Raw genomic sequence first — 24,138 nt, forward strand, 5'->3', positions numbered from 1 at the left:
GCAATTTTCTCGAAATATTTTAGAAAAATGTATTTTAAATTTTTAATGCAATACAAAATCTATGCTTGAAATTAATTTTAAAAATAGAATCTCAAATTTCTAACTACAAAAACCAACTTTCTTTGTCAAAAACAACAGCTTTTTATTTGAAATGCGCGCAAAAAACGGCTAAATTCAGCTGTTGCAAGCATAAATAAATGGTTTATCACTAGCTGATTGCCTTGTGCCTTGCATTGGCCTGTTGCCTGTCTGTCTGTCTGTTTGTCTGTTTGTCTGTCTGTTTGTCTGTTTGTCTGTCTGCTTGTCTGTTTGTCTGTCCTGACGATCAACGTTGTTGTCGTCGTCGTCGTCGTTGTCGTCTGCGAAGTTGTTGTCAGTTTTTGCTCGGGGCAAGGCAACAGTAGCAGCAACAACAACAGCAACAAACAACAAACAACAACAACAACAACAACTATCGATCACTGGCAATCGATCAAGCATTTCGCGTACATTATCCGAGATGCGTGGGATAATTCTGTTCTAATTTGTAGCCGAAGCAGCCGAAACCGCAAAACTGACGTCAGTTGGCCAAGCGATGAAATGGGTCTGCCAGAGAGGGGGGAGTGGGGAAGTTAAGGTTGTCTTATCGTTATCATTAGCCAAGTGGCATGCAAAGCACGCACACACACACACACACACATATAATTGACTACTTAAAATGCTGAAAGGAAATTCTAACTGGTCAGTCGGAAGGGAACCGTGAAGTGTGTGGCTTGGCTTGGCTTGGCTTGACTTGGCGGGGGGCAACTTCCGTTTTGCTGCCTGCCACTTGTCGTCGCGGCTGCACTTGTTGTACACCCACCCACCCATTGCCACACCAGCCCCTGCTCGTCGTACTGGCTCTTAACTGACTTCTTCTCTGGGCCAACAACTTTTGCATGCAAATGAGTTTTTTTGTATTGTGATTGTTGTTGTTGTTGTTGAAAATCAGGTGAAATGGTCACGACCTGTTAATCGTTTTATGATTGTAGCGGTGCTTTTGTTTCCTGTGCGACAAACGGTAAATTGAATGCAACACCAGCACACACACAGACACACACACAGACAATGAGGCACACTCGCTGCTTACCACAAATAAACGAAGAAACCCTTTTCCTTTTGTTTGGCTCATTTTATTTAAATTGTAACGCAACACGAGCAACGAGCAGCGATTCCATATCCAATCCCAATCCGTATCCATATCCCAATCCCGATCCCAATTCCAATCCCAATCCTTATGTGTTATTCATGAGCTGCGTAAAGCAAATGCAACAAAAAAAAAAAACAAAAAAAAAAAAAAACAAAAAAAAAAGAAAAAACAAAAACATTTTGCGGGTTTTGCCTTCTGCCAATTGGCAATTGGTAACAAAGTTTTTGACTTTGCCACAATGCGTTGGCGTTGCAAATGCACTGCAAAAAATGCTGCTTAATTTACACAATAATTAACATAAAAGTGGAAATTAGCTTATTGATTTGAGCTAATTAATATCATAAATATAAATTAAATAAATTAAACACTTTTAAATATTCAAAAAAAATAACTCTTTTTATTTATTTATTTATATTTTTTTTTTTTTTTTTGAGTGTGTTAACAACTGACGACTGACAACTGGCGACTTGCAACTGCCTCAAGTGACAAACTGGGCAACCGGTCAGTCAGTCAGCCAACTGGCTGGTTAAGTGCTTCATTGTCACCCCCAGCGCCCAATTAGACACCTGAGCGAAGGAGTCGCCTCCTTAACGCATTCTGCTCGCATTTGTAAGTCGATTAGATGCGCGTGTTGCATGCCACAACAACAACAACTGCTGACAATGATTTGCAAGCGAGCAATGCATGCAAATTTTTCAACAGTGTTGTTAGTCATATAATAATATATCGATATATATACATATATAGATCTGTATAGTATAATAATATAATAATCTTCATGTTTAGGGTTTAATCAAGCCAATTTTATCTGCTCAACTTGTGTTTGTTATTAATCAATTAAATCAATTAAAGAAAATACGCAAAATATATTCAAAAGTTGCAAAATTATTATTTTATTTATCTTTCAAATCGACATAACAATATACAAGATATTAATTTTCTTACACTTTTTATTATTATTTTTTAGTATTTTCTTCGCAATTTTATTCATCAGTTGAATAACAAACAATTATAAAATGAACTTTTAGATTTTGATCAAGTTGGATGAAAATGTTGTGTAGAAAATGTGGCATAAAAATGGTTTGATTTCGACTGGCTTCGACAGACTGGCAAGCATCATCTACTGGTTAAAACAATCTATTATATATATATATATATGAATAATTTACTGATCGATATTTTCGCAGCAGTCTGCGTTCGTCTTTTAGCAAAAGTTAAAGTTAAATCAAAGTTTTCATTATTTTATTGATTCGAATTTTGACTCTTCTTCTTAGTTCCACTGATCGGCGCGATATCGAATGTTATCTTTTAATGATTAGACTATAAACTTTTGAGCATTTTACACCCTCAACATATACCTATATATATATATATACATATGCTTGATCAGGATCAAAAGTCAGCGCTGTCTATCCATCCATCTGTTTGTATGAGACTTTGTACAGACTGCAAGGCGGACAAAGGAAGCAACTTTGGCAGCACTTCAGAATACCCATTTTGAATGCGTACAGGGTATCACAATTTAGACAATATTTAGACATTATACAAATAGCAGCAGTGCTATAAATAAGCTTGTATTCCGTTTCATTTCATTTAGTTAAAGTGGCTGCCAAAATGTTCGAAACATAAATGGAACAAACATTTTCCAAAAACACTTTCAAACGACTAAAAATACAATACTATAAAGTCTATATGCATATATATATATATATACTTAATATAGATATGTATATAGAAAATGTGCTGAGTGCAGTTTTGAAGGTGAACTTTTGATTGGTTGTGTGTTTTGCTGTTGCATAAGTGGAGCAGCAGCGGAGCAGGCAGAGAATCTTTACTGTTGGCGAGTGCTGGCATAAACGCACGTAAAACGCTTGCGAAACGCGCACAAATAATTAAGTATTAGAAATGCTGAGAAATTCCAAGGAACATGGAAAATGCAACACGCAGCAGCAACAGCAGCAGCCGCAGCAGCAGCAGCAGCAAGCAGAAGAGCCGAGCAGCAAAAAGTTGTTCCCAGCTGAGATGCGAGCATGAAGAAGAAGAAGAAACACAAGAACAACATAGTAGAAAAGAAAGGCGGTTTAGTAGTAGGAGTAAGGAGGGGTTAGGAGAGCATGAAGCGGGGATTTCAGGCCAGACTAGCTGACGTTCAGTTAGAAATACAGCCGGAGTGGAGCCAGCTGCAAAAGCTTCTCCTGACTAACTGTCAACATGGGCGTAGTTCTCCAAAAGGATTCGCTGGCAGCAGTTAGTGTTAGTGTTATGTTAAGTCTAGACTTACGTATGTTAATATGTGCAAAGCTTTTGTCTGTTAGCAGACTGCAGCAGTTTTGAGGCTGCACAGTTTGGGGTGCTGTTAAGTTGTCTGTAATTTGCAAAGTTAGACTGTTAACAGATGCTTCCTTTTACATATATATTAACATGTGTAATCAGGTAATTAATTCAAATATGTTATTAACGCTTAACAGACTTATTTGCTGCAATGGCTGTTAACATAATGAAACCTAAGCTTTTTAACAGCTAGTTGGGAGATCATAGTTTTGGTTTATTTATTAATTTAAAATACAATAAGTAAGTAAAAGATGAAAATAAATTACATTTAAATTAAACAATAATAAGAATTATTTATAAATAATAATAATAATAACTACGCCCATGTGTTGAGCGACAGTCAATACCAATTAGTAAGCGCTGCACAGCGCACATCAATACAATTGTGAGAACCTTGTGGCCAGCGTGTGAGTATGATGAAATGTCAGATGAGGCAACAAACTTGAAGATGCAACTAGCTAATGCTGCTGCTGGAGCCGGTGCACCCGCTGCGGGGTCGAGCCATATAGAGCCTGACCAGCTAGCCAGCTAGCCAGGCTGACTGGCAGACTGGCTGAAAGCTAGAAGCGAGCGTTCTATTTTGACAGTCATTATGATTAATTTAAATCATTAGGCAGCCCAGGCAGGTAGACCGATCTCTACTGTGATTTTTAATTAAATGCAGACGTCTCTTGGCTGGTTGCCTGGTTGGCTGCTTGGCTGGTTGGCTGTGGACTATTCCTATTCCGCGAAAGAGAGACAAGCTGGCGACAACGGAGCCAAGGCAAGGCTGCTGCCAAAGTCTGGAAAAGGCAATGTTTGCCATTTGCAGCTGGGGAACGAGCCAGGAATGCGTCGATGTTGCAACTGATGTTGCCTGCTGCTGTTGCTGTTGCTGCTGCTGCTGCCGCGTCTCGATTATCAACTGGGAGCAGTAACTGGCCGCTTGACTGGACAGTGTATCGATGGATCGATGGATGATTGTCGACTCTCGACTGTATCTGTTAGTCACTGCACGTGGCCAGGCAACCAGGCAGGCAGCGCTTCTTGCGAACGGCTATTTAAGGACATTGCGCAAATACTCGAGAAGCGAGCGCTGGGGGAAGTATAAAGGCGGGAGTAGAAACAACGCCACCGCCACCGCCACCACCACAACCAGCACCACGCAAATCCTCTAGAGCATTTGCTTTGACCATATTGAACCTGACCAGCTGAAATTCCTGGCATAGTTTAAGTGTATCGCTTTTTGTGTGCGCCTAGGGGCAGTCTGCAGCAGTCTGCAGCAGCTCAGATGCGACATCGGACAACGGAGATGTCCGATTTCGTTCCTCCTTTTTTTTTTTTTGGTGAAATTAACTTAATCAGCGCTGATAAGCAACCACAAGCAACTACTCTAAAATGGCCGATCGATAATTAAAAACTCAATCACGCAGTACAAATAATTGCAACAACAGCAACAACAACAAGAAGAAGAATAACGATAAACAGACGCGTGACGCGCTCCACACAAGTGGGCGGAGTTCGTAGCCAATTGGGATCTATGCGTCGGCGCACAGCCAATCAAATGCACGCAAATGGCAGATGTTTTGCACAGTAAATTATGCATACACCTAAAAGAGCGAGCGCACACACACACACTAATACACAAACACTAATACACATTATATACCTAGCCTATTGGTGGGCTTAATTAATTAAGCCATAAAGCGGCAGCAGCAGCAGCAACAACAACAACAGCATAGCTCTTATATATTAAGGCTCACGCTCTTTACAAAGAGAGCGCGCGCTCTCGCTCTCTCTCTGTCTGTCTCTTGCGCGCGCTCTCTCTCTCTCCCTCTGTCGCTCAGTGACGGACCGGTTGTGTGGGCTCCAAGTTTGGAGCGCATTTTGAACGCCGCTGCGCCGTCGCTTGCCATACGCGTGCTTTGTTATTAGGTATTTGCACGCCATCTGAAGCACAACGAAGGCAACAATCGATCGCAAAGTTAGCTCGACACACCAAAAATACAAAAAAAGAAAAAAAAAGAAAAACAACATATATATATATATATATATATATATATATACAAAAGCAGCAGCAGCAACAACAACAACAATAAGAACACACACCAAAACGCGCAACGTTCGCAAACGTTTTCGAATTTGGCAGTAGCCACATTAAAACAGCTTTTAAAGCGAAAAAGACCAAAACAAGTGCCAAACGCATCTCGACAAATAAGTCAACACAAAACAATACCAAATCGAATCAAACATCAAACAGCAACTACAGCAACAAACAGCAACCAGCAGCAACAACAACAACAAACAGTTACAAATTCAATGTGCAATTTTTGTATTGCTCTTACAAAGATTTTGCATAATTTTTCAAATTAGCGCGCGCACCACACACATCGCCGCGAACAACAACCAACCCTATGCAACTCTGCGCCCTGTTAAGCGACTGTTAGTTAAGCAGGCTGTTAGCTAGCAGCACAAGTTGTCAGTTTTTTTGTGTGCTTGCGCCGCGTGTGTGTGTGCGTGTGTGTTGCGTGCTGCGACCAAAAAAAAAGAAATAAAAAGAAACGTATCGGTGTTTATAATTGTTTTTAATAATAATAAGCAAATATCTAAACGATATTAGACGCGCTCAATTACAGGCTGCAGCGAGTGCAGCACAACGCGTTTGGTGATTATAACAGCAAACGGCAAGCAGCGCACAGCAAGCAAAACAGCTGACGGCGACAGCGGCGCCCGCTTATTGTGCCTGTGTGTTCGTTTGTGTGTGTGAGTGTGTGTGTGCGCGCCTTTGCCTGTGTGTGTGTGTGTGTGTGTGTTATTTTTGTGTTTATTTTTGGAATTAAATAAGCTGAGCAAAACTAAAGCTAAAATCGAATAATCAAAAAAAAAAAGAAAAGCAAGAAAAGGAAAGAGAGAGAGAGAGAGAGAGGAGAGTGGGAGAGAGAGAGAGAGAGAGAAGAAAAGTGTGCCGCAGCGGGCAATAATAGACGCGCGTGGTGCCTTGGATTTAGTGTACGGCTCCACGGTGGAGAACTTTTACCTGAGAATGGATCCGACGCGCGGCGATTCGCGCTATAACCTAAACTACTCGATGAGTAGCATTGGGTTAAGTCTCGCCGATCAGGCCGACATGTATGGCAATCCTGCCGTTGCGGCACTGGGCGCCCGCCCGCCCAGCGGCGGTCTGCTACAGAGCATGGGCGGCGGCGGCGGCGGAGGCGGAGTCACCATGCAACGTCCCGTTCCATCAGTAGCGGCGCAACAACAGCAGCAACAGCAGCAGCAGCAACAGTGCCAAACACTTAGTCCACAACACCAGCAACAGCAACAACAGCAGCAGCAGCAACAACAGCAGCAACAGCAGCAGCAGCAACAACAACAGCAACAGCAGCAGCAACAATCACGCGGCTTAAAACGCAGCGGCAGCGATTGCTACGAGGATCATCGTCCCAGCGGTGGCGGGGGTGGTATGACGCTGCAGGGCTTGGAGAGCTGTGCCGCCGTTGGCAGCGTTGTCGCCGGCAGCGTGGCCGGCGTCGATGTTGATGGTGTCGATGGCTATAATGCGTTGCCCAATAAGAAATCACCGCCCGCCAATGGCAAAAAGACAAAGGGACGCGTCAAAATCAAAATGGAGTACATCGACAACAAGCTGCGACGATATACAACGTTCTCCAAGCGCAAAACGGGCATCATGAAGAAGGTAAGTGTGGAACTAAAATGACGACAAATAATTAAGAACAAAATCAAAAAAAAATAAAAATTATTAAAACAATGCTTAAACGAGAAAGTCGAAAAGAAAGTCAAACCTAACATTTCTTAAAGCTATAAATTGCGCTTACAATTTGTATTTAAATATTTCTTTTGGGACACTTAAAATATGTCTCAAGATCAAGGCCAAAAATTATAGCAGCAAACTAATATATATTTAAGTGCTCCCTTGGGTAAAAAAACGTTTCGAAATTCAGAAAGTGTCAGAAAGTTTGAAATGAATTTACTAATTTCATAAAGTACAATAATTCAGGATAAGTTAAATGCCTCAAATAGAATAAGTCTGATTATACAAAGTTGACTTTTCATATTTTAGTTGATTAACTTGGCCGAGAGCATTATCTCATTATAAATACCAACTAATTGCTAGAAACATTCTTTTCACTCGCTGAGTCATAAATTTGATCAGGGATTCAGTCTTTGACATTTCCCATTTTTGTTGTATATATTTATATATGTATGCAGATATCTATATATATATATATTATATGGAATTTGAAAAATTATAAATATTTTGTGCGTAGCAAACATCTCTCGGTCTTTTGGCATTATTGCTTATTCTGATGCTGGCAGACAAAGTAAATATATATTTTATTTATTTGCCAAATGCAAAGTTTCTAATTGTTTAACAATTTTGGAGGGGGGGAGGTCATTTTTGTGGAGTGTGTTGCACGTTTTGAGCGCATGTGCAATTAATAAATGCTGCCGAATGCTCAATTCTCAATTCTTTGTCGTATCAATTCAGGAGTCCCTGCGCGCCTCTCTTGTGGCATTGTTTTCTTTGCTTTATCGTTGTGCTGCCATCGTGCTATACCTGAGCTCCTTAGAGCCTCCACACCACCACCCCCACTCCACACACACACACAGAGAAAGACACACACAGAGACACACACGCCCTGTGTCAATCGTAACATGGCCAACTGTTGCCGTTTTGCTTCAGCTTCAGTTGCAGTTGCAGCTTCTGTTTCTGCTTCTGCTTTTGCTTTGGCGGCGGCGGCGCTGTGTAAGCGCGGTAGCCACGATTCCGATTCCGATTCCGAATTTCCCTTTGTTTTCGGCTTCATAAAATGTTAATTTGCCGGCCCCGCAATTGCATTCAAAGAGCAAACAGCCAATACCCCGATACCTTATAGCCATAGTTATACCTACACTGAGAAAAAACGAAATCAAATTGCAAAATTACATTTCAAATTTAATTGCTGTCTTAAAGCACATATTTGATTGAAGCTGGAGTGCCAAAAGTATTTTATTTTATTTTATTTCTTTTAATAATATTTTGCAAGATTTGGTTTTTATATTAAGAATATAAATAAATCATAAGCGGAAACATTTAAGGGGCAACTTTTTGTAGCACATTGAGAAATATGTTTTAGTTTAATTTAGGAATGGTTTTTTTTTTTTAGAGTGTATACACATGTGCATTATATATGTATGGCTACACCAATCTCATTTCGCGTCCTTTGCAGCAGTTGCGTGCCGCTTGGCCTCATTGTCATGCGAAGATGCAACTGCAACTGCAATTGCAACAACTGCCACTGTCTTTGGCTCCTTCTTCTTGGCCTGCTTCTGCTGCTGTTACTGCTGCTGCTTGGCCAACTCGGCGTTGTTGCTTTTTTTTTATTTCAAATGACCAATTTTCACACGCAAACTTACATAATGCGCCTGCTTGGCTCGCATATGAAATGCTTAACATTTTTAAATAGACTTCTTGGCCTCAAAGTCGCTACGATCAAAAAATAACACAACAACAACACAAACAACAAACAGAAAATCGCCAGCGCCAAATCACGATCTCAGCACGATCTTAACAGCGAAAAATCTTATGAAATATTTTTGCTTAAAAACGAGACAAAAATTTAAAAAGGAAAAACTCGAAAGTTGGCCTCGAACCGATCTATACCCTTTTTGCCGAAAACTGGGTGTGTTTTTCAGTGGGTGTGTGTGTGTGTGTGTGTGTGTGCAAACAGATCTGCTGATTGAACTACTATATAATATATAGTATTCTTAACAACTTACTTTGAGTAGAGCCAGCTTAGTCAAATTGCAGTGCATAAATATCAATTTTAATATTTGTCTTAAAACTGTTTGAGAGCATTAAATAATTATTATAACTTTTGTGTTATCTGACTGCACATTTAATATTAATTATATCTATATATATATATATATATATATCCCACTCAACTTTTAAACGTCGTTTAAAGTTTTATTAAAACTGCGCAAGTTTTGCTGTTAGTTTTTTGTAGAATTCACTTTGAGCGCATTGCAAAAATATTTGACCCCAGAGACTGAAGTTTCTGCCCGTTTTTTAACTGCTGACTTCTGTTGTTGTTGTTGTTGCAGTTGTTGCTACTGTTGTTGTTGTTGTTGTTGTCTGGCTGACTTTGGGGGCCCTACTTATGACAGGCGCGCGCCTGTTGACAGGGACAAAACTTTTGTTATATATTTTTAGTGACTTTGATGTGGCCCTCATCGATGTCCACGCCGCGGACAGTTGACAGGCACACAATGGATACGCTTGGCGCTACACACACACATACACACACACACACTACGGCACACACACACGCACCGTCCTGGACAACAAATTGCGGTTATTGAACTTGATCAGTTAGTTTTGTTTGGCAGACGCCACAGATTTCCAAAGGCAACCTGTGCGTTTGCTTTCTTGCCCAGTGCGTTCTTCTTTCACCGTCTCCATAACCAATTTTGGTCATTTGGCAAAAGCTACTAACAAAAATCAATATATATATAAATATATAAATATATATAGCTGTCTGTTTTGGTGTGGGCGTGCTCGCATCTTGGCCGAAAAAGGCCAAAAGTGAAAAGTGAGCTAATGTCAACGCAATGATCTCATTTGTAGGCCTGGCCTAATTGCGTAGGCTGCAAGGCGTTGCTTCTTCAACAAATGTCTGCAACAAATGCAGAAGCAGCTTGTGTGTCTGTCTCTGTGTGTGTGTGTAATGTACGTGTGCTGTCTGTGCCACAATCCACCATGGGCTGAATGTATTTTTGTTGAAGCATAAGCAAAATAGTCACTCAATTGAATAGTTCAACATTTCAATTTATTGATTCTTCATCTTTTAGATACGTATTTAATTAATTTAAATATTTTACTTAACATCAACTTCAAAAAGCACAAAGCATTTCAAAAAAAAGATACATTTTTTAACTAATATATTTTTTGCTTATAGACTCTGATCTTATTATTGATCACTCTCAAGTTTAAATTAATTGAAGTTCAACAAATTTTAATAAAATTATAAAAGTTGTATTTCACATTTTAAATATATATTTTCATATATTTTTTAAAATTTATATTCTTTTATTTTAGTAGTTAAAATATGCCAAAAATTGATGTTGCAAGCAATTACTTTGTGCCAGCAAAATTATGTTTATGTGCTATGGTGGCACTGGCTGTCCGTCTGCCTGTCTGTTGTCCTACTGCCTGTCGTTTGCCATGTAAAACGTTTGCAACAATGGGGCACCGCCACAAGCCGGCAGGCAAGCAGGCAGGCAGTGAGGCAGGCGCAAAATGCCGCCAAAAGGTGTTAAATTGAAATCACGAGGCTACGCGAGACACAGCGAAAGAGAGAGAGAGAGAGATTGAGTATGTGTGTGTGTGTGTGTGTGTGAGATGGGGCGAGTGCTGAGGGCAAACTTGGGGGCCAAGCGCATTTTGGCTTTGGCTTGGGAATTGTTTGCGCGTCTTGTGGCCAAGCACGGAAGCGTATTGATACCAAGTAGCAGCGGCAGATTGCGCGCAGATAAGACACAAGCAGGAGCTGGAGCTGAAGCTGAAGCTGGAGCTGAAGCTGGAACTGCAGCTATAGCAGAAGTGGCTAACAGTTTGGCCGACAGTTTGGCTGCGTCGGCTCGCCTTTTGGCCACATGCAACAGCCAACAGGCAACAGCCAAACAGCAAGGAACAACAATCGCCTTCTAACAAATGACTCGGCCGCTCTCGCGCTGCTTGGCTTGGTCTCTGGGGCTTGTCCTGTCAATAGCCTCATAGCCCTGTGTATATGTATGTGTATGTGTATGTGTCGTGTCCTTTTGTCTTTGTGTTCGAAATTCAAATTGACATGAATTGTTGGCAGCCTAGCCGCCAGTTGCAATCGTATTCCCAGCCACAGCAGACACCTACTCACTGAGTTGGCCCGGGCCGTGTCAATTGTTTGCATTTACACATGTTACACATAAAATTGGCAGCCACAGAGGCAACAACAACAACAACGAAAACAACAATAACAATAAGGCTGGCAGGCTGGCAGGCAGTCTCAGTCTGCCAACAATGTGTGTACAACAATTTCATTAATATTAATAAATGCTATGCAATCGAGGGGCGCGCGCGTTTTGTGCGCGTTTCTCGCGCGTTTCCTCGCCACGCCGTGTTTATTTATGCGCTGAGCCGCCGGCTCTGCTCAGCTCAGCTCAACTCAGCTCAACTCTGCTGTGCTATGCTCTGCGCATGGCTCACTACCACTACCACTACCACTAACACAGAAGAGCAACTTTATCGCTTTGGAGTAATTACGAGCTGTTGATAGGCAGCTTAAGCTACCGTCTCGCTGCCTCGAGCAGCAGCAGGCGCTTTCAATAATCTACATTAGAGATGAGCGCGTGTTTTGAATCACAAAACAGCCAATTGAAAGATGTGTTAAAAGCATGATTTCATTTTGATTTCCCTTGAGCCAAAGAGGCTTTATTTCAACTGATTACTTTTGATTGTAATAGAAAAATATTCCCAATCAAAATACTTACTTCTTGATTATAATTGAATATTAAATATTTACTGTTAACAAGAGAATAGTATTTCCAATAAAAATACTCACTTTTTGATCATAATTTAGTAGGTTTACTGGTAATGATAGAAAAGTCATTCCAATAAAAAAAATTACCTTTTCTGACAAGTATCTTAAACTGATCCATCTTTGTTCCATTTCATACATAGCCAACAATTATTAGGAAAAGATGTTGAATATATTTATTACTTATTGCTTCATCAACATCTTCAATACTCCTTTCCAACTAGACTAAGTTTTTGGCATACTTTGGCAACAAAGTCTTTTTAAGTCTTATCATGGAATTTTGTATAAGTTTTACACAATTTGGCCAAATTTGCTTTTGTCTCACGCGGCCATCTCAAACAGTTTTCATAGTTTTCGCTGGTTGCAGCCGCATTTGGCTAATCTGTTATCGCTGCAACATAATCGCATAGTTTAACTTAAAATTTATGTGCCGCTTTCGGCAAAAGCGCAGACTGCTCTGCGTTGTAGTTAACACAACTTTTAACCACACTTCCTCCACTCTTTGCTCTCTGCAGGCCTACGAGCTGTCGACGCTGACTGGTACTCAGGTGATGCTGCTGGTTGCCAGCGAGACGGGACACGTTTACACATTTGCGACGCGCAAGCTGCAGCCGATGATAACGTCGGAGGCGGGCAAACAACTGATACAGACATGCCTCAATTCACCGGATCCGCCAAGTGTTGGCGGTGGCGATCAGCGCATGTCTGCCACCGGATTCGAGGAGACGGAGCTCAGCTATAACATCGCCGACGAGGACTCCAAAGTAAGACAATTGATTTACGGCCATCACGGGCACGCTCATCTCGCCCACCCCCAGGCGCCGCCCACCCACTACAGTCTCGAGCAGAGTCTCATGCAGTCCGGCTACAGTGGCGGCCAGGCATCGCCCCTATCACACGCCCAGGCCTACGGCGGGCATGCGCATCATGCGCATGTGCCGCACGTGCCACCGCCGCACTCCACACACTCGCACATGTCGCACACGCATGCGCAACGCTAGGAAATTTCAAATTTCCCCCGTCTCAAACATAGACATAGACATATACCTTTGAGTTAGTCCCAATGCAAATTACAGTCGAACTTCTTTCAATTCGCAACAAGACTTTGAGTTTGATAAATAGATGAAAAGCCGAAAAACTTGAGAGAAATTCAATTTTATACTTCAATCAGATACTTCCTAACAGGATATCATTCATTCATTCCAAGCAGCACTCTTTCTTATGTAAATCAATTTGAAATGTAAAATTGTTTCGACTTGCAAATAGCACATAGATTCCAGATCTCAGCATCAATGGCAGAGTCGAGCCTCTTTATTTGATCTATCACTTTTGAGAAATCTACAGTCTACAGAAGTCTGTATCAGACAACTATATCATAAAGCTGTCCAAGGACCTATTTTCTAAAACTATTTTAAACCAATTTTCTAGCTCAAAGACTTATTCTGCTTTAATGATTTATGTAATTCGCTGAGTAGACAAATGAGTTATTTTTCCAAGAATATCTTAAACAATCTAATCAAATATTGATTAACTAAGTTTAGTTGACTCAAAGTCAATCATACCAACAAAATTATCAGTTAAAGATTGGGCCCATAAATTGTTTTATGTGGGTTGCAAAGAAATTTCGAAATCTTTACAAATACAACAAAAGTCAGCTCAGATAAGTTCGAGTTGAAGAAGTTTGACTGTATATGTATATTAGTATCTTTCGTGTGTGTGTGTGTGTGCGTGTGTGTGTGTTAGTGTGTGTGTGTGTGTGTATAGGCAGCAAGTTGCAAGTTTTCACATAAGCAGTTCCCAAAGTGCAGCATTTGGCCATGAATTTGTCACTGCAAATGTAATGGGTATAGAGATATTATGATCATGGCCATTCGACGATCTCGCCGCTCGTTTTGTTGTTTAGCGTTGTGGGCGTGGCAGCTCATACACATATATAAATAGATATATATTTGTTTAAACCAACATTCATTTTGTTGATACTAGTCAAAACTCTTACTTAAAGGCAACTGTGCCATAGCCAAGCTACAGCTCTCATATATATATTTATGTATATATAGATATATATATATTACATATACCCATATAGCAATATCCATATAGCCATATACTTATATAACTATCGTACCGTATCGAACCCAGTGCCATCATTCTACTACAGCGTATCGACCAGAAAGAAAGCAAAAACAAAAGACAAAAAAACAAACAAAGAAATCTCGAACAGACACACCGAACAAATAACAAACACATAGCCGAGACTGCTTTAGTTAGTCCTTAAGCATAAGTGCAATAAAAACGTCAACTAGAGGAGGGGGTGGGAATGGGGATGGGAATGGGAATGGGGGTGGGGCTATTAGCCAGTCTATAAAGTTTTGCTGCGCAGAGTCTACATATATGTAAACTAATAAACTACATTTCATTAGTTACGATCTTAACGGTGTTTATATTATATACATATATATATATAGATATATATATATATATATATAGATTCATTTAGCAAATGTTGTTTTTCTTTAGTGGCGTCGGGCGTCGGCCTTCAGTGCGATGAGCGTGCTCAACAAAACACATCTTATTTAAATATATATACAGATATGCATATATATATATCTATATACATATATCTGTATACATGTAGTAGTTGCAAACTATATATTATCTATTGTTTTTTGTGTGAAAAAGCAATCATCATCGTTTTTAGCTTAATCTTAGCGCTATTTATAATTTATAGTTATTTTTATTTGATTTCACTTTATTCCAATGGCTTTTATTGGCTTATTTATCAATTCAATTCGATTTGCTAACTGGGATTACGCATCCAAAATGAAACCGATCAATTTGCATAAATTATATTACTTATCGAGTTTGTGCGTGGAAGAAATTATGATAAATAAATATCGAAATCTGTCAAAGTATTGTGCGTGATAGATAAAAAACAAAAAACAGAATCAAATATTAAAGAAAAAGTGTTTTTAGCTAAATAGTAAAATACTTTTAAATATCATCATTTAATCTATTTCCACCACACATAAACTCTGCAAAATTCTAAATGCTAAAATTTCCAAATAGCAAATCGAGCAAAAGCAAAATGTACTTACCCTTTGAGCTGCTGCCTGCTGTTCTCTACTAATATTTATTGTATATTTTTAATTCAAACAAAAATTCGAAGAAAAAAAAAACCAAATTTGAAAGGCAGCTCAAAGCATAATTCTTATGTGGCATGACAATAGAACGTAGAACAACAAAAGCAAAATACGTAATTTGCAAGCAATTTAATATAATTTATTAATTACAACTTATTTAAATTATAATTTCAAGCTAATTTAGTGCAGATTGCAGATTTCTGTCAAACAGAAGAAAAATATAATGAAAAGAAAAAGAAAAAAAGCAAAAACAAAACGCAATTCGCTAAAAAAAATATTCGTAGTTAAATTAATGTATAATGCTTGTGCAATTAGCTAAAAACAAAAGCAAAAACAAAACAAAAAACAACAAATTACTTTTAAAAAGACACAAAAAATAACACGAAATTTTCCTAGGCTAAGCGAAAGACATATTATGTTTAAAACAAAAAAAAAACAATATAGTAACTATATAAATGCATATATACATATATAAATATTTTATTTAGCGCAATATTATAAATTAATAAAAACAAAAACAAGAATGAAAAACTCTTGACTCGAGAGTATCCTGAACACAATTTACATCAGCCCAACAATTAAGTGCTGCCAACTAGTTTGAGAGTTTTCAGACTTTCCAGCTTTTCAAGAGCAAGGTTAAGAGCTTTTTACATAACCAGCCAGCAGTCAGCAGCCAGCCGCACGAGCTGCCAGTTTCTTGTTAACCTACACGCCAAAAAAAAATACGTAAAAAAGTTTAAAAAAAAAAAGAAAAACATTATCCAACAGGCGAGTGGGCAGCCTCTGAGCTGAATGAATTTGTATCTGTATCTACATATATTTGTATCTTTATCTTTATCTGCTCCGTTTCATCATTGCGTTGTAAAAGCTTCCGCTTGTGCTATGTGAAGTGACGAGCGATTTCTTGGCTATTTTTTTTCTCTGTTTCTCTTCTTTTTTTTTTTTAGTTATGAACAATAGACACAGTGCTGATAACTGCATGTGGGTTTTGCGTGACGTCATAAGCGATCGGTCGCTTGGTCGTTCGGTCGCTCGCTCAACGAGTTCATAAATCGATCAACAACAATTGGCTCGTCCAAGTGCCCCATCCAAGTCCAAGTCATGCATCAGCAGTTAGCCACACGCCTCCCCCCCTATCGCCCCCAGCTCAGATCTTGGCATGCAAATCGCTGAGCGCGGCATTTTCAATGCCAGGCGGCCAGGCGGCCAGCTGCCAGTCGTCGTCGTCGTCGTCGTCGTCGTCGCGTAGGCTTCATCGCATCTCTTAGCAGCGACAGAGACGGCGACTGCGATGACGTGTGCCACTGAGCCACTCTTTTCGGTGGGTCCCAAGCAGCTGTCGTTTCATTCACCTCCAACTGGAGACTATGAATGAACGCCAAAGCGACTACTACGACGACGGCGACGACGACTGAAAGGTTGTGGGTGTGACACCAACGCCGCTTCAGGTCACAACAAACATAAAATACACACACAGACATTCGCAGCAAAGAAGTAGGTGTGCTGCCAGCTAACTGATTGACTAAGTGATGCCCTGTAAAGTGCTTAAGATGCTCGCACTTTTATTTCTTGGTTTGCTTGGATTATTTCGCAGTTGGTATTTGGTCAGATTCTCAAAAAAACCAGGACCATTATTCAAGCTTCTAGTTTTTTTGGTCTTATGAGAAGATTCAATTCGAATTCTATGACTCTTTAAGATTCTTATTAATATTTTCGGGCTTTTAAGAGTTACCCAAAACTTTTTATATGCCTCTGTTGTGCTAGGAATACTTAAACCTATGCAGCAAATTTTCCAATTTCCATTGAAAAACTAATGTATATCGATTCTGCTGGGCTTTCTGAGCAAATTCCTTTACACACCAATTTTGTCTAGTTTTGGCTACAAAAGATAATTGCTGCTCCACTTATTATCAACTCCAAAAAAGGTCATATCAAAGCTGCTGCAACTTCTCTCTCTTAGTTTGTCATACCCGCTTTTGGTTTATTTATGTTTACAGAGTATTTGGCAGGCACGTCATCACCATTTGTTGTTAATACTGTTGCTGCTGCTGGTTGGTATTTGTTGGCCAGCTGACTGATAAACTTCATAGCTTGTTATTATTGCCTGGAGCTGCTGTAGGTCGTTCTCTGACACTGCCGCCAACTCCGAGTCCAGCCAAGGTTAATTGTCTGCATGCAGTGGGTTGCTCTATCTGCTGCTGCTGCTGCTGCTGCTGCTGCTGCTGCTGCTGCTGCTGGTTGTTGTTGGGCAACTTTGCGCCACTTTATACAATACTTATGTATAGCAAACTAATATGCGTATATTTTATCTGCGCGGGTGTTTCTTTACTTTGTCTGCTTCTTTTTACTATAGATCATTACCTTCTTTGGTCGCTCACCTGCGCATCTTAAACGCCAACGCCCCCGTTTAAATAAAAAACACAACATGTTGTAAGTTTATTGGCTTTAGCTCAGTTTTATTTTATTTTAAATGTCGCTTTTATTTTGAGTGTTTTGAGTCTGCTTGCTAATCGCTTACAGTGGTGACCCTTTTGACTTTCATTTTTTGCTCTTTGGTACAGTTTCTGCTTAGGTTAAATAGCCGATCTTTTAAATATATATTGTCAACTATCTTTTATGGTTGTATTAACTTATTAAATGTATATTTGGCATAAACTCTTACTTAAATTAATAATGAGTTGACCAAAGCAGCTCAAACTTTCATAAAGCAATTTTTACCTACGTTTTTTCCAAGGATTTTTTTTTTGAATAGCATTCGTTTTCCAGGATGTACTTAAAAATTTTATTAAACCTAGACTTGTTTTTAAACATTTCCTTTCCTTTTGAGGATTTCTTAAGGCTTGATAGATGCTTAAGATGGATTCATTAATTATAATATAAATTTTATTTTTTGGCATTTGCTCCTAAAATTTGAGTGATTTTTTGATGATCAGCAACATTTTTTGTTTTTTACTTTTTTGATATTTGCTTTTTACTTAGGACTCCAAATATAATCAAGTTCGCAATTGTATTTCAAATATCCCCAAACTTGCTCTATTTTATAGATTTATCTTTCATCAATGTTTTCTTTGCCAATTTTTCTTGGAACCAGGAAAATCCTATATTTTTCCTGTATGCAAATAATGTAATTAGCGCAAGGAATTGTAAAATAATTGAACTTATTCGAACAATGCGAACTCCTTGAACTATTTGAAGGCTCCTGAGGCTGCTCCACACCTAAAACTAGTCTACATTGTTGCCACCGACAACTCCTGCCAACTGCTGCGCTGTTTAAGTGTGTTGCACACACACACACACACACAGAGAGAGACACGTCTTCTTGAACCCCTCTCCACACACCTTCTCTCCTTTAGCTGGCAATACTCGACTCTCGCACTAAGTACATATCAGTTTGAGAAATTAAAAGCATTTTGCGGTTCGGCTGACTATCGGAGCCGCGTGCCGCTCGAGCCTCTAACGACATTTCAATGATTTGCTGCTTGCTGCTTGCTGCTGCTTGCGGCTTGTTGTTGTGGTTTGTATTTTTGTTGTTTTTTTTTTTGGGGCCAAGCGTCACCAAGTTGGCCACGTGCGCAGCACAAGGCAACAGACAGAGGCAGCAGACAGACGGACAGTGGGACGGACAGAGAACAGACGGCACAAAAGCAATGCATTTGCAATGCTCTACGACGATTACGTACGAGGGCGACCTCTGTCAGCGGTTTTCAGCGTTTGCCGTCGCGCCACCAACAACGCAACAACGCCAAGAATCTTGCGTGGCCCCTGGACATCGAATTCGGGACGGGTCTCTCGGCTGCAACTGAACCTGGAACCGAACCTGGATACACTGTGTGTGTGTGCTTGTGTGTGTGTGTGTGTGTGTGTGTGTGTGTGTGTGTGTTAAGCCGCCGTTAAGTTCTAACCGCATGCCGCCACAATGTCCTCTTAATTTCCTAGGCCGCGCAGCTGCGCGCGATGATATCGTCGTTGTCCTGCTCACTCCATCTCTCTCTGTCTCACTCGCTCTCTCTCTGTCTCTGTCTCCTGTGTTGTTGTTGTTGTTTTTTTGTCGTTTTTAATTCAACTGATTGTACTGTGCAGCTTCTGGAATTCGGCATTTCTTAAAGCCCCGCACACATTGTGCGGCGTCGGCAACATCTTGGGGCAGTATAGTTGTAGCTGGGCAGAAGGTACCTGAACTCAACGGCCACCGCTTCTTGTCTTCGCCGCCTTCGCAATCTGCAATACAGTGGAGAAGAGCAAGAGAATAAAAAATAAAACAAAAACTTTAAGAAATGACAATTTGTGAGCTGCTTTTTGCTGCTGCGGCTGCTGCTGCTGCTGCTGCTGCTGTTGCTGCTGTGTATTGTTTTTTAGCTTTGACTTGTCTGCTGCTCGTTGGGGTTTTGTTTGCCTCTTGCTTTCATTGTGATTATTTAAAGGCCAAAACCCGCCGCTGGCAGGCGACTGCAGCTGTAGCTGTAGCTGGAGCCTTAACGAGGCGCTTCAGTGCCTCCTTCAGGACTCTCATCGCATCGTCGCATTTAGTTAAGCAATTATTGTTGGCAATGGCAAACAAATAATGCGTACATTGTATGCAACTGTCTAAGCAGCGATTGTGCAACTGTGCAACACAAACACACACCCCATCGATCATCCCGCCCGCTCCACCACCGCTCTCTGGACAGACTTACTCCAATGATTTTCCAAGTTAATCAAAATTCTTTGCTATCGACTATGAAAATCTCAACGATCTTTTACCCCCCAGGCGTGCCCGTGTCTGGCTTCTCTTTCTTCTTCTTTTTGTTACTAGCGCCATGTGGCAACATGCCACGCCCAAAAATGTGCTGCCACTGAAGCGTGGCAGAGGCGGCGGCAAACTAACAGTCAAAGTTGTTTTTGTATCTTTACTCGCTTCACTGCGCATTTTATGGCTGAGAATTAGCCTTTTTTTGGAGTGCTCCCCTAGATTAGATTTATTAAGTTGTCGTTTTTGTTTTTTGTTTTTTTGTCTTATGCAATCTCGAAAGCTCTTTTTCACAATATGCGTCACAGCTTTGATGATCTTTCAGATTTTCTAACGATTATATCATGGCCCTGCAGCGATTGCTTAGATAAGAGTTTTTTTCTTTTGGATGTGCCAAAAAGAAAATCGGATTTGGAGACTTGTTTTTCGTAAACATAAAGATTTGTTTAATGTTGCTAATTAATCTTAATAATCAGTTGTATTCCAAAATATTGTGGGGACTAGTATTTTTTTGAAAACAGTCACATTTTTGAAGACAGTCTTAGCTTTAGCTCTTTGTTTTTTCTTTAAAATTATTTAAATAATCATTTTTACATATGTCTAGATTATTATTTATTTTTTTTGTTATTTATTGATACACTTCAATTAAGTTAATAGAACTATTGTTTGCAGCAGCACACGATTTTCTCAACTATTTACTTTAGCCATGTGTTAAGTATATAAACAATGTGTGTTGATTTCAACATTTCATTCGATTGTGGGCAGGAAATGAGCCGAGCTGAGCTGCGCTGTGCTGAGCTCTTGTTGCTAGCATATTTTTTTTTATTATATTGTTGCTACTTTTTACTGGGGAAACTGTTGTTGGAACCGTTGTCGGAACTGTGGGCAGCAGTTCGGATTGGCTCTGTGTGGGAAGTCCGCGCGCTTCATTATATAATGGAAATGAATGAATTAAATGGATGGCACAAGTGTGTGCGGCGTTGGTGCGCTTAGAATTTATTACCGAAGATGTTTTGTCACTGCTGCTAATACAAAAAATACACTGAACAAGAGTCGTTAACTTGTCTCAATTGGTTTTTGTAAACGTCTGCGGGGAAATAACCAACAAGTTGCTAGGGTCTCGACAATATATACGCCTTTTCCGCTATAGAAATCTCAATTCAGTTTTGAACTTAATATTTGCTAATGTCATTATTCTATAAGGGCTTATTTTGGGTTAAGCAGACTTCAAGGCCCAAAGTTGCATACAACATGCAAATTTTCTATTTGTGTTCAATATCAGCAAATAATATATAATAAATTCATCTTCATAAGAATTACTTAAAACATGTGTTTATTAATTAAATAAAACATTGCACATGATATGTAAATAATCTCAGGCATAAAAAGTTGTCATTAAAGAGTGCCTGCCACAAGCACCCAAAGTTTAATCAAGCGCATCTTTCTACGACTTTCAATCAAAACTAACGTCACAACATTGTCATGATAATGACACATATATAAATCATCGAGGTTTTCCACTTGATGAAAGTGCCATAAATTTTCAATTAAACTCTACGCTTCTGCACAACGACCGACGGCTGGTTACAATCTGTTGATTTGTCTAGACAACGTTGAGCCTGATGTGGTTGATGATGTTGAAGATGATGTTGTGGATGATGTTGATGATGATGATGTTGATGGCTGCATTAGAACCCAAATCTTAGTTTGGCTTTCATCCAGCTCATCATCGCTGTGATTAGCGCCGCTTGAGAAACCCAGGAAGCAAAAAAAAAAAAAATGGAGAAAATATTATGCATAATGTTCCCTGCAATTATTTGTGAATTAACATTTATAACACTTGATCCTGTGTTGAGTGGTTGTTTGTTGTTGTTGTTGCTGTTGTTGTTTGTTGGTAGAAGGTAGAAAGCGTTGCGCTTGACGCTTCGCTGCATTTAAAAAGTATTTTTCTTGCCTTGTTGTTGCAACTGCAACTGCCACAGCAACAGCAACAGCAGAGAGTCGAGAAATATTTGCAGCAGCAGCAGCAAACAGAGAAACAGCGTCTGTCCAATTGGACATTTGTCCATTTGGTTGTGTATGTCTGTTATGCGGATTCATTGCAACCGCAGCCACTTGTTCAAGTTGCCACATGCTGCAGCTACTGTTGTTGTTATTGTGCTAAATTTCACACCAACAATGAGCGCGCGCCACAATGAATGAAAAATGAGTGACGCGCCGCATTGCGTTGCAAGGCACTTTAGTCTCTGGACTCTAAATCGATACCTTAATTCAAAGGCACGCCAGACCGCATTTTTGGATAATCAACACAGACGGAGCTGGTGCAGCTCGAGACTTCATCCGCTGCGCCGAGTTGTGGCACGCGTGTGATTTCCTGTCAGCAGGTCTCAAGTTGCAAGTAGCCAAAAAAAAAACAACAAAAAAACAACACACACAAGAAACAATAAAAGCAAACTTTGGCTTATATATCTATATATATGTATAAAGATATATCTGCTTTTTTATTTTGGCGCTTCCGATGGCTTATCTGCCACTTGGGCCTGGGAATTGTGGCAAAGCGAGAAGCAGCGTGTGTTGTTGTTGTGCAATTGCCTTTAAAAAGCTGTTAACATGCGTTGTCATCGCTGCCATATGTTGCACGACGCGACGCGCAGTCGACAGCGAATTCAACTCCTGCCGCGACAGACAGACAGAGAGAGGTACAGAGAGAGAGAGAGAGAGAGAGAGAGAGAGATAGAGAGAGACAATTGTTGCCACCTGGCGCAACTGAACCCATTTTGCTTGGCTTCAATCAACTTGCGAGGCTGCAGTTTGTCAGCATGCGTTGATTTCCATTGAAATCTATGCGAAAGTGCAAAGCCCACAGATTTGCGTAGCTCACAGCACTAGTTATAGCTTCCTCAACTCACATGTGCCGTCCCTTATTTGGAAGCTTGTGTGGTGCGCAAAAAAAAAAAAAACAAAAACAACAAAAAAAAATATTGAAAAAATATATAAAACAAAACCAGCACAACACAGCCAGCCAACAACAGCTCAGCGTCGGCGGCGGCGGCAGCAGCAGCAGTCAAGCCGAGTCACACAACAACGCCGAGAGAGAGCGAGAGGGAGAGAGGGGGTAAGACGGCGGCAATGAAGCCGAGCCGAGGCATAAACTGAGCCGAGTGCAACGTGGTCGCCACATTGGCTGACTTATGACGAAAATAATTGCGGCTATCGCGACTGGCGATCGCGTCATCGTCATCGACATCGACATCGTCAGTTTCAGCTTCAACTACAACAGCAACAGCAACAGCAAGCGTGGCTTGTAGAAAGCTCATCGAGGCTGTTCGTCGTCGTCGTCGTCGTCGTTGCTGTCCCTGTTTTCGCATATACCCTGTAAAGTGCGTGCAACGCTGTTACAGGTGACAATTAGCTGCCTCAGCTGCTGTCTTCTTTCAAAAAGTTGGCAAGTTGTAAGCAATTAAAGCAGAGATTTGGCTTGCATTTTAATAGTATCAATTTACATAAATACATAAGACAACCTTACGCAAACTTGCAAATAAATTGTATTTAAATATATACACATATAAACAGCCGCTTGAAAAATAATACTTAAATGAAAATGAATGCAAATTTTGGTTCGATATCATTTCTTGCCAGTCTTCTTCTGATAATAAACTTTAACTTTATTTCTCCATGTTTTTCCCATATTTTCATGTGTTTCCCTGCTATGCTCAGTACTTTAAACCCCATATAATTTTATCTACTTCTGATAATGAACCAAAGTTTTACTTAAAAATTGTGTTATTTTTTAAACATTTCTAATATCTACTAATAACTTTCTGACTTTGAATACAGTTTGCTCAGTTTAAAGTTTCTTTGAAAAAACTTAGGAAATCTTTAACACTTAAAAACGCTTCGAGTTCAATTAGAAATGCTGTCAGTTTAGCAGCTTAGAAGAAGTGATAATCGAATCTACCAAAAATTGCTAATTTTCTGCTCTTTCCAACATGGATTAATTTGCTAACTTACTAAGCTGTACTTAACAAATGAATTATGCTGCAGAAATTCACATGTTGCTGCATGATGATCATGAAAACTTCTAAGAAATGTTGCAAGCTCTTGCATTGGACAAATGTGAATTCAGTTATAGAGCAACCTTGTAGTCATGCACTTTGCACTGCTGCATTTTGCGTAGACGTTTGCCAATTTTGATATTCAATTCGTTGCTTC

General features: G+C 40.0%; 1 protein-coding gene across 1 annotated transcript in view; it reads left to right on the top strand.

The window, feature by feature from the left end:
• Positions 1-6,030: 6,030 nt before the first annotated feature.
• Positions 6,031-24,138, top strand: part of LOC6559416 (serum response factor homolog) — a 34,840-nt gene continuing 16,732 nt past the window's right edge. The window contains exons 1-2 of the mRNA XM_001985732.2: positions 6,031-7,178; positions 12,576-12,824. Coding sequence (XP_001985768.1) covers positions 6,522-7,178; positions 12,576-12,824 — 906 coding nt within the window. The 5' untranslated portion in view covers positions 6,031-6,521. The remainder of the gene's footprint in view (positions 7,179-12,575; positions 12,825-24,138) is intronic.

This window comes from Drosophila grimshawi, unplaced genomic scaffold, assembly GCF_018153295.1.
Source record: "Drosophila grimshawi isolate 15287-2541.00 unplaced genomic scaffold, ASM1815329v1 contig_1367, whole genome shotgun sequence".
Taxonomy (NCBI): domain Eukaryota; kingdom Metazoa; phylum Arthropoda; class Insecta; order Diptera; family Drosophilidae; genus Drosophila; species Drosophila grimshawi.